At 35.5% G+C, this 18,610-nt stretch overlaps 1 protein-coding gene across 1 annotated transcript in view; it reads right to left on the bottom strand.

The window, feature by feature from the left end:
• Positions 1 to 107: 107 nt before the first annotated feature.
• LOC134528299 (zinc finger matrin-type protein CG9776-like) overlaps positions 108 to 18,610 on the bottom strand; it is a 44,165-nt gene continuing 25,662 nt past the window's right edge. Inside the window, exons 10-11 of the mRNA XM_063361806.1 lie at positions 6,441 to 6,559; positions 108 to 3,222 (exon numbers count right to left, since the gene is read on the bottom strand). Of these exons, the coding sequence (XP_063217876.1) occupies positions 997 to 3,222; positions 6,441 to 6,559 (2,345 nt within the window). The 3' untranslated portion in view covers positions 108 to 996. The remainder of the gene's footprint in view (positions 3,223 to 6,440; positions 6,560 to 18,610) is intronic.

Below are 18,610 nucleotides of genomic sequence, written 5' to 3'. Positions count from 1 at the left end.
AATATTATTAAGTAGCAATGAGGAGGGAGGTGGCGGGCTTCCTGATAACTAAACTTGTGAAATATCCAGGTTTGAACATGGTGGGAGGTTAATTGATCAATTCCAACTATGTGAACTATTTTAATTAAGAGGAAGGAAAAAAAAAAGTACATTTACATTATTGTATAGGAACCACCAAAAATGACACATATACAATAAACAGACAATGACATCAAACAATAAGTGTGAAAATTATATTTATGAAAAACACTATTTTTTAATGAAACAATAACTTAAATATGATAAAAAATTAATTTTAACTTTTTCCTCTACTACATCCGTTGTTACCTTTCTGTGCAGAGTTTCAACTCCAGTTTATCACATTTGCATTAGTCTATCAAGCACATCAATTGTAATGGATGCGTGATATTTGCATTTTATGGATATCACGTGTACAGAAAAAATTTAATCAGCAGTACACGGAAACTCAATACTCCAAGTGTACACAATGTTGCACAATAAAGTCAAATAACCATTCAAAACATAATTGCGTAATGTAACTGTACATTGTGCTGTATTCAAAATGCTTCTATAAATATTTACTGAACAAACAAATTACTTTTGAATGACTTTATAAACTAAATTAATTTCATATACAAAATCAGTGTAACCAATGGGAATAAAAACCATACAATTAATTAATTGTATATACAATTATGCAGCTAAAAACTTTAATAAAGTTATAATATAAATCAAAATTCATGTGCAGGCTAGCACATACAGAATAAAGGTAATTTTAATTTTTCACTTGGTTATTATAAACCTGATTCACTGTAAATCAGAGTAACAAAGACTCCGCAACAAATAAAGCTTATTAAATATATCTGAAGTTTGACACAGCACATGCACAGTATATGAATGATGTCACGTGCAATAATTGCTGATGTTCACAATTTACACACCCTAATTATAATCACAATAACAAAGTCAAAATCTAGGCCTCAACACTAGTCCTATCTATTTTTTTTTAGTTTCTGCAGTCTGATTCAAACTCTGTGCTGCCATATCACTAGCATCTATACCCAGCATTGCCAAGTCTTCATCATTTTGTTTTTTAGCGTCTGCTGCTTTTCGGGCTTCCGCTTTCACCGCCACTTGTCTGGCCGCTTCCGCTGCTTTTTTGGCCTCTTCCACCTTGATGGACGCTTCAATCTTCTTGGCCGCTTCTACGACCGCAGCTATCTTTGCCTTTTCCATTTCCCTCAACTTCTCGAGCCCCTTGGGTTTCGCGGAGGCCGTGATGTACGGCGGGGTGACCTTGCGAGGTGGCAGCTCCGCTGGCGGAGGCTCGCTCGGAGGTCTGAAGACATGGTGCTGACCTCCCTGGCCGAAAGGCATCGGGCCAGGAGGTCTCTGCATCAGCTGCTGGGGCGGTCCGGGCGGTCCCGCCCCGAAATACGGTCCCGGCCGCTGGCCGAACTGTCTGGGGTCCGGACCCCTCATCATCTGGTGGTCGGGCGGGCCCGACATGTACCCCATGCCCGGCTCCTGGCCCGGCTGGTTGAAAACAGGAGCGTTCCCGACCGGCGGGTGTTGAGGCTGGTTGTACATGGGAGCCTGAGGCTGGTTGAAAACTGGAGCATTCATGACAGGTGGCTGGGGCTGGTTGTAAACCAGGGTGTTCATGGCGGCAGGCATTTTAGCCATGTGCGGAGGTGGGGCGCTGAATCCCGGCCACTGGCCTGACGGGTCTCGTTCGCTCTGCTGCGGAGGGCCAGAGTTGTATGCTGGAAGCTGCAGCAGGGGAACCTTACCCTGCTGTCTCACCAGCTGCCAACTCCCTATTCCTGTCGCATTCGTCTGCACCCCGGGAGACTGGCCCCCCTGAGCGGTTCCGAGCTTCTTAGGTAAGATGGCATCTCTGGCAGAAGGTGGAGAGGACGTGGGCGTACTACCGCCAGCCTGTTTTTCTACGACGACTGGAAGTTTATTAAATGCTAAACTGAAAGTCTGACCATCTAAACCCTTAGCATTTTCTTTCTTTTCAAACATTCGGGCCGTAAGTTTAGGTGGTGAGGGAGGATTAGATGGAGGGTGGCTGATGACAGGAGCGGTAACAGATGAGGGGTCTGTCACACTAACTGTGTTAGCACTGTCTGTGTTTGACGAGTCTATAGCAGCCTTCATCTCACCTTGAGGTTTTTTCTTCAGACTTTTCAAAATGGGCATCCTGCCAATGAAAGGTAATTTGGATTTTCCACTAACTGGGAATGGAACTTTGAATTCTTTAAATTTCTTCTCTGATCCTTGCTTTTCATCAGATTCATTCTTCTCCACATCTGTATAGTTTGCAACTAGTGGGTTCTTTGCTTCCATTTTTTTCATTTCTGACTCTTTCTTTTCCTCTTTTTTATAACTTTCTTTTTTTACCTCTTTTTTCATGTCTTTTTTCTCAATTTCTTTTTTACCTTCCTTTTTTTCCTCTTTCTTTGACTCTCTTCTATCAGGTGTCTTATTCTCAGAAGACTTTACAATTTTTGACCCCTTTTTAACCTCTTTACTTAAATTTCTTTCTGAATGAACTTGCTTATCAAAACGTTCTCTATCCCACCTGTTCATTTTACGGTGGATCTGCGGTTTCTCAATATTTCGAATGTAGAAGCCATGATGATATTTACTTTTTTCATCATATAATTTATCCTGCCGTTGCTTCAAGCGATCTTTCAAATCAATGGCCATGCGTTTCATGCCCTCGGGCATCACATTTTTCGACATCCACTCTTTCAGCATCTTGTCTTCTGCGCTCAACTTTGCCATCGCCTGATCGTGAGAGGAGCGTGAAGGCGTGGGAGGCTCTTCTCTGTCAGTCTCTACCTCTTCCTTGACGGGAGAGTCCCACCTGCTCTTGGGCATCTTCACACCGCCCACTATCTCCTTGGCCACTTCTTTCTGCTTGTTCCGCATGGCCACGTGGATGCTCCTCGACTTCTCGGCATCATCTTGTTCACTGTCGCTGCTGGAACAGCTGCTGCTGCTGGAGCTGCTACTCGAACTGCTCTTACGACTCTTGCTCTTCTTCTGCTTCCTCTCTTTGTCTGCGGTTGGTTCCCGCTTCTCACTCTTTACTTTTCCTTTAGAACCATCAGCAGGCTCCGAGTCTTTCATTTTCCGAGCACGCTCATATGCTTTCTCTCTGTCAGCCATCCAGTCTGTCTCCCAATGTGGATTCTGCTCTGTAAAATTCTGTCAACACGGAAGAATATTAATGGAAAAAATTGACTAAGTTTAAATTAGTTATAACTACTTCTGATAATTAAAAATATAGAAAATTCATAAAGAAAATTGTTTAAAATCTATAATCAATTTTCTTTACTTTGAATCAAATTCAATAAAAAATTTATTCTTGAATACAAACATAAAATTTGAATAGTAAGTATTAGAACAATAAGAAATTTTTTTAAATCACCTTAATTTAAGAAGCAGTAAAAGAAAGAGTTCATATTTACATTTAAAATCCTAATCATTCAACCTTTTGGTTGGCAACAGCTGCCTGGTAAACTATATTTTAGTTCAGCAACTTTACAGACACACTTTCTGCGAATATCCTCAGGAATCTTAACCATTATGTTTACCGTAATCACTCGCGTAATGTCCGCAGTAATTTGACCACATTTATGGCCAAAAAAATGGGGTGCGGACATTATGCGAGGAAAAATACAAAAATAAAAAATTTTGTGTTCTATTCAAGTCGTGCGTCTTTGTTCGAATGAGGGCGGCGGGGGAGGCAGCGACGCGGCAGGAGGAAGAGAGAGGCAACGACTCCGCAGGGGGGAGAGAGGCAGAGGCAGCGCTTTGCTGGAGGGGAGAGAGGCAGAGGCGTGGCTTAACCTCCCTCCTGCCAGCTAGCCAGCCAACCAGACAAAGGAGTGTTAGAATCCTTGACCCACTTCCCTTCCTCCTTCACTTCCCCTCTACTTCACCGTCAACACTCCACATCAACACAGTGGCAGCGCGCGAGTCCAGCTTTCTTTATCTTTATGTCGTTTGAGATAGGACTAACTGCTTACGTCTGACATGCCTCACGACGGTCCTACTGAGAACAGACAAACTATAATAGCAGTCTCTCTATCACTGCCGCTTACAAAATCACCTCCTGCCGCTCACAATACATGGCTTGTTTGATGCATGCCAAGCTGCCCTGCCCTCAGATAAACCCAGAAAAATGCGTTTTTACATTTTTTCTCAAAAATGTTTACAAAACAAGGAGGGGGGCTTATACGCGGGCGGGGCCTTTACGCACTCATGCCTTGAACTTGCGTGCGTGTTGGTCATTGGTCAGCTGTGTTTACCGTTACCGTGCTTTGTTCAGTTCAACGAATTTCCCCACCCTTTCAGAACAGGAGAGAAAGGACAGCTCAAGGTCACGGCTTTGTTTACAGAGCCGTCAACTTTCCATTCGTACTGCGTCCTTTAGGGGTGGCCAAAGTTGTGTTGCCCGCCGTAGACGACTGGTGCGGACATTATGCGAATTTTTAATTTTTTCTTTTAAGGATATATAAATAAAGGGTGCGGACATTATGCGAGGGCGGACATTACGCGAGTGAATACGGTATTTTGTTTCTTAACCACAACCTGTGTTTCACCTAAGATAAATACAATATTTCAGCTACTATCGTGTCCCTGTGTAATAGATCGATCATGACTAACGATTTACACCCAGTTGGAACTATCGCTTTCACTTTTTTTAATTTCCATGGCAAAATCGTGCTATGTTATCTGTTTAGTCCATAGTCGTAGTCTTTAATATGTTCTTTTCGCGCTACTGGTATGCAGAAAGAAATTAATACAAATAATAGTTTGTTCCCAAGTTTAAAATGTCAATAAGAGTAGGTTTTCTTAATTGTCCACTGTACTTTTCGAGTATTGCTTCATGAGTAGAGACAAAATTTCAGTGGATTTCAGTGTTTTTGTTTTTACTTTTATGAATACTGTTTTGTAATACTTTCTGCACCAAAACATTGTAATTGTATGTTGTATTTTACGATAAAATAATTTGTAATAAATTGGTCTAAAACAGATACATTCAGAATAGAAATTAATTGGCCAGCATTTACAGTTTAAAAGTGATTCAATAAGAGATGTACAATAAAACAAATTTAATTAATTTTTTCTGTTCTACGCACTTTGGTACAATTTTTGTCAAGAAATAATGACATTCCTTGACTTAAAAACTTAAAAAACTTTACCTTTTTTAAAATTGGAATTAAGTTTTGATTAAATGTGTCTTAATTCCATCAGAGAACTTGTATTTCGATGCTATTATGATGTATTAAGTTGTATTTTGGCGTTATTTCGGTTTTATCGCAATTCAACACATAATCTCATTCCTATTCATGAGATAATACCTTTGAATAATTGTTGAGTGTTTAAAAAGCAGAGTATGTAATTATTCATGTGTTTAATAATGTAGTCCCGTTACACCATCTTAATTGGATGTTTATTTTGCACAAATGACTAAACTTCAACACTCAACTTTCATATACGACAAACGTATGAGTTATATAGTACGTCAAATATCCATTAAACTTTGCAAACCAATAAATATTCAATATTATGAAGCGTTAGTACTAAAATTTGATTGGAAAATGTTAAATGCACTATTTGCATTAGTATTAAAAAATATGAATAGTCATTTGATTAAGAAAATTAAAATAATTCATTTTCATTTTCACCGTATGTACTGTTAATTTTTTCTTGTTTAAGTAGTTGCTAACAATTACCATGGGATACCACTGCCCATGGATTATGATGTCATTTTTCCAACTGAACTGGTGTTATTTGTTGGTAAAATGCTCGCTATTAAGATAGTTTATGGAAACACTAATTTGCACTATGTGTTACTTGTATATTCCAGAAATTACGTACAGCTTGGACTTGTTTTTTACCCATGTAACCGCCAGTGGAGTCAATGTTCCACATCTGTCACTTACTCTACGCATACAATACAAGCACTGTTCTGATCTTCCATATTTAGTCTGTACAAAAAGCTGCACGACCATAATACTAGGCACCTACCCTTCCCCTCATTTGTCAGGATGCAGACAGCACCCTCTCCATCCTTCTGCCAATCAACACTGCTGTCAGTCCGAGATAATTCATCTGACTGAGCACAAAGAAAGCTGACTCTATTAATTTTTTATAGCTTCTCTAAACTCATGCAACCTTCCATTAACAAGCCACCAAAAATTATTTAGTCTGCATTTTGATAAGCATGCTCAAGACCTATTGACCTCACGTATTATATGGAGGTCCAAAATTATTTTCCCCAATTATTACAACTGAAAATCTGCATGTTATGAAAATTACAATGTTTACAACGAGGTGCCCCAGATTTTGCAAGCAAATATAATTCCCTTCCGCTGTCTCAAACCCAGACCACGGTGAGATAGCTCGACACTTACAGAATACTTTTCTGCGTGAACTTTCGACTTGAGATGAAGAGAGGCACAGTGCAAGTCGCCGATCCAAACACTGCACAGCTTGCAGAACCAGGCCGTGGAGGAAACAAAGAACTGCAAGCCTGTGAACACACCGACACACGTCTTTCAAATTCCCTCCAAGCAGTTCTGTGAAGTGTTTCAGGATGTGAGGTACATTTTCATCAATCTCCCGCTGTGTCAAAACCATTATTCTGAACATAATTATCTCAGAAAATAATTTTGCATGATTTTACATGTGGCCTGGCAATGTAATGGTGATCCAACACACGACCACTATTTATAAACTACACAAAACACAAATAATATTACATAATAGAAAATAGAATTGAATGATATTTAGAAAGATGCTCAATACCAATAAGAACATCACATATAACATCTCAACTAAGTATGTAGACAGATTATTTTTCTTTCTTATGCATATAAACATACAAAAGCTGACATTTGTTACAAATCTTTGTTACATATATTTGAAAAGATAAAAATTTACACCAAAACCTACCGTTACTCATTTTATACCAGAATTTAATTTCCTTGACTTGCATCAATACGCATTATCCTCGGAGTGGGAGATGTACGCAGAAATACATATTTTACTGACAATTATTTTGTTGTTTTCTAAACAAATACTTGCATGCTACAAAAAACACTTGGGCGTGGAGAGGAAAAATAGATAAGAGAGCACTCAATTACAAGATAATAAAATAAAATTGTATGTCAAAATCAAGGTTAAAAAAGATCATGAACATAAATTCACGGCAAAGCACGACAACCTGAGGGAGCCAAAAATTCTAAATATTTATGGTAGGCGTACAAGTTCCGACTGTTACAGAGCTATGAATGCGTTTTTTACTATCAGCTATTAACTGAGGTGTAAATCTGAGCCCTAAACCTTTTTGGATGCTACGCAAACTAAATACTACTGACAAGAAAGAAATCCAGGAAGCCATCTCTGGTGAACAAACCCTAACTGCACGAGTGGCAATATGCTCACGATGAAAATAGTAACACTTTTAAATATGAATGAAATATGTTATATTTACATAGTATTGCACAAATGTACACTATTTTACTTACATTGCTGATATTAAAAACTTGCAACTCGCTTGATTGCACGTAATTACATTTGATCAGATTTTTTTTTAAGATGAAAACATAATCACACGATACAAAAACACATAAGATAATTATGTTGTTAAAACCTTACAATAGAATGTTTACATGGTATAGATATTTAGGCCATTTACAGTTTAAAAATATTGGTGCCCTATATGATGCTCACATTAAATTTATTAATATGACAGGAAAATAATTTATTGTACATCATTATAACAAGAGTGAAGTATGATTACCTCAAAAAAAAAACATCAAATGTATAATATGTATATTTGCAAAGCAATAAAAAATTTTTATTTAATTATTCAACACACAAATAAAGAATAAATACATGTTTTCGCAGAAGCAGGGTATTTGTATTCAAAGAGCTGGTAACAATATGAATATTAAACCAATATATACTGTGGATATTGTGTAATTCTGTTTCTTCGCAAATACAAAAATTTACTCCAACAACCAAACAAAAGGCTAAAAATTATCCATTCCAGATTTTCTGCAATTATTAATTAACTTTCTTCTTTTTCATCTTCCAAACTGTATGAAAACATTCACAGACTGTTTCTGCTCGACAGTCAAACTTGTAATTGGTCACTAGTAGTGTTAGCCAGCATGGCACTGTGGCCACATAATAAATAATGCTGACAAGTATTACGTAAACCGGCGCAATGGTGCCCTTGAAGTACACATTTTCTGTCTGTGTCTGTTAATGCATCTTCAGAGAATGACGGCCAATCCCACATCTTGACCTCGGCTGTCCCAACGAATCTCGAAACTATCATCACCAGTGTCGATTCATGCTTCCAATCCTTTGGCAACAATAAAAACTTTGGAAGAATTAATAAATATGTATTTCACATATTTTAATTCAGCACAACATAAAACGTTTTGTACAGAACATATATTTTCTTCTTTCCAAGAGTTATTTTTATCTGTGATTTGAATAATCTCTTCCAAAATGTTCTCACAAAGACATCCACAATGATAGAACATATATTTAACATGTGATACTTTGATATGAATAGACTTGTTCTGTCTTATGTTTGTAGCTTGTTGTGGTCTAGTCACCAACACACTTCTTGCATTGGCCAAAGGCTGGACTGGGAGGTTGGTATCTGCTGTCTGAGCTGTCTGCTCCTGTACGCTACCACAGATCAGAGCTCTCGTACCTGACCAATGAGACCCAGTTACTCGAGAATACAACCAATATATATATATATTTTTTGTGAATTGGCCGATGCTACATTGTAATCATAAATGATTTTGTATACTTGCACCACAACTTACATCTGTCCAATGGGCGATAGCTGACGGGCTGCTCTAGAAATAACTACACAAATAAATTAAAACCTTTTATGCTGTGTGTAAATAATTTCTAAAAAAAAAGAAGGAAAAAAAAACAAACAAATAAATAGATAAATTAAAAAAACTAATCCTGGAAACACTTAAAAAACCTGAAGTGCTTGACTGAAAATATAAATTTTCCTAAAAAAAAAAAAAAACATATGAAGTGATTTCCTGAAAAATCTGCAAACTGTACTGTACTTCACCATACATGTGAAACACAAGCCATTTTGTAATTTCACACAATAATTGAATTGAGATTAAGCTTATGCACTTAAGCTTATCACACACAAGCAGACATAAATGGCTGAAAATATTAATTTAAGATAGATTAAAATAAATGAAAACAATGTTAACCATAATGGGCATGTTTTATTAGAACACTAAGATCTCCACGCTAGAAAAGGTTATGTTTGAAATTTTAATCAAAGTTTAGTGAATGATTTTAAACTTAAAAACACACAAAAAAACTTTTAGAACCCTAAATGCAAAATTGTGGAATGATAAATCATTTAACCTACTGGTTAGTATTTTTCTCTTTCTCTAAAAGTTGGTATTTTGCTTATTCTATCAAAGATTTTAATTAGGTAGGAAAAAAAAAACTATTTTTGTTGCTGAGAAAAATATTATGATAGACTACAAGACTCTAACTATGATTTTCGGTAGTACTCAAGGGTACTAGGTAGATTTTGTGCCTTTAATAAAGCCGTAGAGAAAACTTTTATACTTCATTTCCAATTAGAAATTTACCAAATTTCTTAGCTATGTTTATAATTGTAATTAAGTAGATTTACAAAGGAAAAAAAGTTCAAAGTATTCATTTCCTTATTATTAAAAAAACACAGCATTCTATTCTACAAAATTATTAATTTTTTTTTAAGTTTGAATAAGATCTGATTCTATTGTTCTTCCAATCATGAGGATTGCTTCTTGAAAAATTTATTCAACTTGAGTTTCCTTACAATTTCAAAATTGATTTAATTCTGCTATTTCTGAGTAAAAAGAAATTTTGAAATTAATTTTCTAATTCGTTACGGAATAGTTTCACATCCTGCCAGCATGGCAAGATTTAATTTTCTACAGCTGAAATTTTTTTTTATGTATGAATTACATGTGATTATGTATTTCACTTATTCTCTCAAAGATTTGATTTAGGTAAGATTAAGGAAAAACCATTAGATTGTGTGGAGAGGACCATATTATGATGGACAAATTACATGCATTCACATTAGAGATAAAATATTCTGCTTAATGGAACAATTGAAACACACATTAGATATACTGTTATCTACACACATTGTAAAAATTTAATATTCATTGCATTACATAGCAAACCTACAGCAAAATTTTAACTTTTTATCATTTTTTTAAAGTTAATAATACGTAACAAAGTCACAATAACCATGTGTGCAATAAGTTAAAATAAAATTAAAAAAACACTTTACAAGGCAATAAATTACTATAACCGTTTGTTATGACTGTGACATTAATATTGGTTTTTACTCAATTGCAAACTTAAGTTCAAAATGTAAATGCATTCCATGCCATTATTTTGCATTTTAAATTTCGAACACTCAAGAATAATGTTTTCTCATTGTGAGTTGTGTTTTAACCCCTTAACATATTAACCCGAGTATATTCATTTTTTTACATTTGGCACGTAATTATTAACCCGAGTTTACTCGTCTGACTAACAAAAACGTGCGTCTGATTATATTATTTCGTGTTTTCTCGAATGAGTTACATGAGCTCTCGCTAGATGTCACGGTATGTATTTTCAGCCTTTGAAACAGACTTCCAGTAGTTTTATGTTACCCACTAGATGTCAGGGCAGATTCGATCCATCACGGTAGCCTACTTACACGCGTTCGCCGTTTGTGTTTGAACAATTGTACATTAGATGTCTCTAATAGTACTATTATGAATTTATGATGTTCCCGCCAATGTTTATATATTTTAGCTGAGGTGTCAACATTACTGTAATGTGAATAATAGAAATTGTTCAAAATGAGTGATTCCGACAGTGAAGGAAGCGACGTGAGTGATCTTGATAAATCGGGATCTGATAGTAGCGACAATTATAATGACATTTCAAGCTCAGAAGAATCAGGTAGTGAAGAGATATCTGGCAGAATGTGGTGTGAGATAAACTGTAGTTTGCCAACTATCTCTCCTCCAAGATACCCATTTACAGGTAAACCAGGCGTCAATGTAAATGTAAATGTTGACGATAATTTTCTTTGTTATTTTCTCTTATTTTTTGATAATGATTTGGCTGAACTCATAGCTACAGAAACGAACCGTTTTGCATCACAGTACATTCAAACACATCCTCAAACAAAATGGAAACCAACAAACAAAGAGAAAATCTATGTTTTTCTTGCACTAGTTGTGGCTCAAAGCATAGTCAAAAAACCTACATATCAAATGTACTGGGCTAAGAACCCAATATTTGACACACCATTTTTTAGTAAAACCATGCCATTTCACAGATTTGTTCAGCTGAAACAGTTTCTTCATTTTGTGGATAATGAGTCATATGATGAAGCCACCCATCCAAACCCTAAACTGAACAAAATATGGCCTATATATATTAATTTGCAAAATAAATTTTCTGAACTTTACACTCCAGAAAAAGATGTCACAGTAGATGAAAGCCTTATGTTATATAAAGGGTGTCTAGGTTAGAAACAGTACTTACCTCTCAAAAGGGCGCGGTTCGGAATAAAGTCATTCATGTTATGTGAATCGTCAAGTGGATATGTATATTCCTTCGTAATTTACACCGGACGAGGAACCAATTTTGATGATGAATACAAAAGCTTGCCAATGTCGTCACAAGTAGTCATGTCATTAGTGAAACCTCTTCTTGGGAAAGGTTATTGTGTCATTACTGACAATTTTTATACCTCACCACAGCTATCAGATATGTTGCTATCACATCGAACCGATTCTTATGGGACTGTGAAAACGACAAGAAAAGAAATGCCACCAGAATTGCGGAAACAAAAATTGCCGAAAGGCAGTGTCATGGCTTTCCAAAGAGGGAAACTATTGGCATTGAAGTGGATGGACAAAAAACCAGTCACAATGTTGTCTACAATCCACAATTCTGAAATGAAAAGTGTTACAATCTATGGACAACAGCACATAAAACCACAAGTTGTGTTAGATTACAACAGTACAATGGGAGGTGTGGACATTGTTGACCAGCGCACAACAGACTATGCAGTACCCAGGAAGAGGGGGAAAAAATACTATAAGAAGATTTTTTTCCATTTAGTGGACCTAGCAATATGGAATTCATTTTTGTTATATTCAAAGTTGGGAGGGAAGCAGTCACATTTGGAGTACAGAGAGGCTGTCGTCAAAAATTTGATTGAACAGTTTCACAAGCCAACAATGTCGCCAGGACGAGGTAGGCCTGGAAAATCAACGAATCCACTGAAAATGACTGAACGTCACTTTCCAGCTACGATCCCGCCAACTAACAAAAAAAGCAATCCTACACGCCAGTGTGCAATGTGCAGCAGGGTGACAGATGCACGGGGGAAAAAAATACGGCGTGAAACACGGTACATGTGTGAAGACTGTGGTGTGCCACTGTGTGTAGTGCCGTGCTTCAGAGTTTATCATACAACAGCAGACATTTAGGCATAAATTAGTTAGGCTTACAGTCAGAGTGAAATGCATTCAAGAATAACTTCACAAATGTCAATACAGACTCGTGACATTATTCAGCTACTGTATTCAAATAAACATTATTTTATTTATTGTGCTGTGAAAAAAAAAAAAAAACTGAATGTCTCACATAAAAACTTTGTTTTTTGTGAAGAATGACATCCTTGACATTACAATGATTTTTTGTGTATTTGTGAATGTTCAGCTATTGCAATTAGTGTATACTGTACAAACCTTGTGAGGTAAATTTTTATACGAAGATCTATTCGGCCTGACAACATTTACATATCATATGTACATATTTTGTTTTTCATGTTATTCAGGCAATTTTATAAAAGTAGATGTAATTTTGTAAAAGAAATATGGTATGTTGCAAAAGTTATTTCATTGGTTTCTATGTAAGCTTATACTATATCTGGCCAATGTTATAAATATTTTTAGTAATCTTAGTGAATATTAGCACTGACGAGTATACACGGGTTAGTAAACCAGTGTCCATTCAAAATGACATGATGGTGTGATAAACGTGAAATTTTAATGTATTTTGTGTGGTATGTCCATTTGCATATTGATAGGTAAAATATATTGCTACATAAATGTGATTTTCAGATAACTACTTTTGAGAAATAATTCTAACCATGCTGAACATTACTAATGTTGTTATAATAACTTCCAATTTGTGTTAAATGTTTTTTATCTAAATATTTATCTATTTAATTATATTCCATAAATATTTATAATGTATTTACATATATTTCAACATTGACGAGTATACTCGGGTTAGTAAAACAGTGTGCATTAAAAATTACATTATTTTGTAAAAAATGTAAAAACGTATGTTTTACATGTGGTACGTTTATTTGCATATTAAAAACAATAGATTACTCCAAAAAAACCAAATTTAAAAAATGGTTTTTTTAGACACATATATATAGCCATAATATATATGTTAAGGGGTTAAAATATGTGTATTTCTAGTTGTCATTTAAAAACAAACTCGTAACCATTCAAGATTTGGTGGCTTGTCATGATATGCATACACATACTAACATCAATCACTTTCAGCACATTTAGTAAATAAAAATTAATCTCATTAATCCAACTTCACAAGCTGATTTTTATAGCTTTAAATTGGCTAATTCTAGGAACTTAAGAACAAGCAAGTAAACCAAGGAAATTCTTAAGTAAGCTTGATGATGTAAGAGTCTTACAAGTTTTTTTTGAAATAGTTAACGTTATTATTTATATATTTATTTGTAATATGCCTACCAACAGTTGAAGAACATTTGAGGTAGGAACAATATAATATTATGAAATTAAAATAACACTTATTTACCAACAGCTGTGCAGAAAGACATTAATTAGGTTCATGAGAAGAACGATGATAAACATGTATGCCAGCAAACATACCATGTTTTAACGTTTAACTGTAGCAGTACATTGTATACTAAATTCAAGTTTGAAAAGTAGGGGTGCGATTTTTATGTGAGAAAAGTAATTTTGTTGAGGTAAAGTTATTCATAAAAAAAACCTATTTCATGGATGGTACTTTTTTTTTTAAAGTAGAGTATACAAAATCACGGCAAACAATTTAAATTAATGTCATGCAAAAAAACATATTTTGTTCAACTTTAAATGAACAAACGAAAACTTGATCCAAAAGTGAACTAAACTATGGCATAACTATCGTCGTAGTACACAAAAACCACGAAAAAGTGCAGGCAATCAAATGTAGTTTACTCTGCACTAGACTGAGCATACGTGATGCATGCAATCTGTGAGCTAATAATAATCAATATTTGAATATGTGCACGTACTTTATATGAGCATCAATGTAATGAATGCATGCATGAATGAATGAATGAATGAACGAATGAATGCTGTCAACTAACGCTGGATACATTTTTAAAAGTGATACACAGCGGTGATGAAGACGAACAGATGTTTGAAAACATCTTTAAAAGAAACTTTACATATTTGTTAATTAAATAGGTAAGCTGTAATATCCGAACGAATAATATATTTCAACTTTAAAATACATTGCTTTATATGGGAAAAGATGTTTATGGGCAATTTCTTAAATAATATTAAAAAAAAAAAAAAAAACACTTATAATTTATTGAGAAAATAGCGGGACCGAAACATTCGGCCATATCGGACAGGAAAACGTATTTTGCAGGTACATCTTAAATGAGTTTTATTGTGATTGTAATAATTACTGTAAATATTACTGTATTTTCCCATTATATCTACCACTCTGCCTAACAGCAACTTCAAAACTGATTGCTGTTGTTCGGTGCTTTATCCTGTCATGTTTACTACCTACACAAAGCACTTGGAATCTAACAGCAGGACCAAAAATATCATGTGACTTTATGCGAGAATTTTTTTCTTCCAAATTTGGACACCCTGAAATAACTGTACAAAGATTATGTAGTGCGACAATTATGCAATAAAACACGGTGTTATTAATTCACTCATACATACCTAGGTACTATGTACTATGTTTTGTGTTTCATATGCTTCATTTTTTTTTGTTCGTGCCAATGGCAGTGTCACTGCCTACTGTGGCTGCCATTTCATTTTGTTTTTAGCTGTGTGGGCAGTGTCTTCTTCATACCTCATGAAGACCAACCACTATGCTGTTTAAAATTTGTGATTTTTTTTGTTTCTGTTTAAAATTTGTGATTTTTTTTGTTTCATTCATTGTTTTTTTATGTCCTGCCTTTTTCAATGTCTGTACCGTATTTACCCGAATAGAGGCCGACCCCTAAATCCTGTTCACTGTCCAGTGGAAAAAACAGTTAGTCGTCATCCTCCACATTAGAATCACAATCACTTGTATTGTCTTCTTCTTCTTCCTCACTGTCATCTTGCTCACTTCCACTTACTCTGTCTTGCCACAAATCATCATCTTCTGACCCATTCATGGCATTGGAAATACAGCATTTCTTGAAGCCTTTCATGATGCATGTGGTTCCATGCTCTTAGGATCCACTGACCGAGCATGGCCACTGATGGCTTCTTGATTTTTCCTGTGGGTGTTAGCTGGTGGTTTCCAGATAAGAGCCATTCATTGTAGCATTTACGCAGCTGTTCCTTGAATGGATTTTTGACCACGACATCCAAGACCTGCAGTTGCGAGGTCATGCCACCTGGGATAATAACCAGATCTGTGTTCAATTTCTCTATCTGATTTTTCACTGGCTCTGTAAGGTGTCCTCTAAATGCATTTAAAACAAGCATCCCCCTTTTCGTAGAAGTGCACCAGGCCGATTGTTCCAGACAACTTTCAACCAAACAATAACCAAATTCTGGTCCATCCAACCTTTCTCCTGACATCTAAAACTACCCCTGGAGGCAAACATTCTTTGGGCATTGTTTTACGACGTAACACCACATATGGTGGCAGTTTCCGGCCATCAGCAAGTGCACACAACATCACTGTCATCCTTGCTTTCTCATTTCCTGTGCTTTTCACTATTACTGATTTCGTCCCGTAACACTTGAAGTAGGGATGGGTCGGTACCGGTTCTCGGTTCTCGGTTCCTACGATTCTCAGCATTTTAACCGGCACCGAGAACCGCAGCTAAAATGTCGGTGCCGGTACCGGCAGTATAGCAAAACTATTTACAAAAATAGTCCTTCATACAACTTAACTGCAGCATGAAATGGCTCAACTCACGTCCAATTCACATATGAATTATTTTTTTGGACTTCTGTGGAATAATATTCATCTCTAACTATAAAATAAATTACATGTGAAAATATTTAATGTTCTCGTCACATCTGTAAACAAAGTACGATTTACAATCAAAATATAACAGTTGAAGGTGCCATAGATGTATGTAGTTCATAGATGTGTGCAACTCTATAACATACCTCAGCAGAGATGTGAGAACAGAAAGACGCCATGTTTGTTTCAATTTGTTTTTAAAAATAGGTAGTTAATTAAGTCGCTGACACGTAAGGGTGACTGGTGTATAAAGAACAATTAAAAGTGCAAAATTCCACAGAATATTTGTTTGTAGAATTAATGATTGATTTAAAATTTTCCGTAATAATTTTTGGCATCCTAACATTTTAAGCTTTTTGTGCAGTGCTTTGGACTGTAAGTTCACTGCATCAGCAGCCATCTAGCGTAATGGCTAGTAACTTTTTCTTTTAAGTAAACGGGATTGCTTTGAAGGGGGACCTTTTATTTTTATTTTTAGTAAAGTAGTGTATGGATGTGTAGATGTATTTTACTATTGGCTGGTCAAACGAAATGCTTGTTGACACTTGTAAAGTATAATTATTCTGGCCAAATAGAGCAAATTGTGTAAGAAATGGCATCAGAAGTGTGGCAGTAATTTACTGTTGACTGTGCAAACAAACTAAATTCAATGTAGGCAATAATAATTTAACAATTTAACATTTAACATTTTAATTCTTTGAAAGTTCACCATCATTGTATTTATTTCCATTATTGTAACATTTTCTTTTTATTCCTATGTTGAGGTAATTACTAGATTGATATAGTAAATTTTAGTTTTATTAAGTGTTCTCTATATTATTTCAAATTAATTTTTTTATTAATACATATTAGATTTCTAATATGTTGGTGTGTTTACTGTAGCTTGAAACAGTGCTTTTTTTGTAGCCAAAGAAATAAATAGTTTATTACTTAAAACACCTTATAAATAATGGGTGAATAATATTTATTTTATTGTTTAAGTCAGAACCGAGAACCGAGAACCGATTTTTAAGAACTGGTACCGAACCGAGAACCGGGAAAAAACAGGAATTGTCCCATCACTAACTTGAAGGCATGTCAAAGTAAACAGGGGTTTGGTCTGGTCTGCATTTCCAATTTGACCTAGCAGATAGGAATATTTTTTCCTCAGTTAAATAACATATCTCTGAAATTTTATTAACTTTTCACCAAAGTCAGTAGGAAGTCAAGGATGTTCTTCAGCATAATGAAAAACCTGCACGGCGCATCATGCAGACACACCACCCTGTGCTGGCCCTGAAACTGCTTCGGAGGATACCCTTAGCAGTAGCTATTTCCAAAGCCTTCAACTTTAAAATTTCTGTTGATACAGGCATTCCTTCTGCACGCTTTTCACGTACAAATGCAATTAGTATTTCCTCTACTGTATCGAAGTGTCCTTTTTTAGGGCCTCCAAAATATTTTCGAGTTGAAGAAGCATTTTGAAGTTCATTTTTTTGCTTCCCCCACCGCCGCACATTTTTTTCACAAATTCCAAATTTCCGTGCAGCAGCACTGTTGTTTGTTTCTTCGGCACACCTTATAACTTTAAGTTTATAGTTAGCATCAAAATAGTGCCGTTCTTGTTCATAAATTTCAGATGAAGATGTCCCACGCTTTTCAACATGGTCACTCGTCGTTAATATCTGAAAAAATATTATAATAAACACTAAATTACACCTAACGTTATCTACCACGTGTTTACGAAGAAAGTTTTTTTTGTAGGTTAGTTTGTCACTGGAATCTGATCATAGATTACAGTAATATACCTATTAACGAAAGACATCAATACCAGTATCGGAAGTTAGAAAACAGTATTTATCTATGATGAAACACCAGTTGTGCCAACATCCATGATGGTTCATGCTCAAATGTAACGCCATTTTGCTGTTCATCTGATACACTGTTTCATAATGGAACACACCCTAATAAGCACAGATGTTGGTAACTCTGCAGGCTAATGTTTTGTTTACCTATAATTCTTACGTATGTTGCTAACATACATACAGTATTCCCCAACCAATATATTAGTTAGTGAAATTGCTATTGTCCATGGAAAACCAAATCCAATTGCATAAATCATTAAATGCGGTTATAGTATACTTTTCATTGTTTAAAGTAACGATAAGTCATTATTTTAATTGACTTGATTGAGTGCTTTTTGTCTTGATGTGCGTTTCTAGGCCGACACAATATTTTGAAGGTAATTTTTGGAGAAAAAAACCTCGGCCTCTATTCG

Source organism: Bacillus rossius, chromosome 1 (assembly GCF_032445375.1).
Source record: "Bacillus rossius redtenbacheri isolate Brsri chromosome 1, Brsri_v3, whole genome shotgun sequence".
In the NCBI taxonomy this organism is placed as follows: domain Eukaryota; kingdom Metazoa; phylum Arthropoda; class Insecta; order Phasmatodea; family Bacillidae; genus Bacillus; species Bacillus rossius.
Note: the sequence above shows the minus strand (reverse complement) of the source record. Positions and strands in the feature narration are given on the sequence as shown.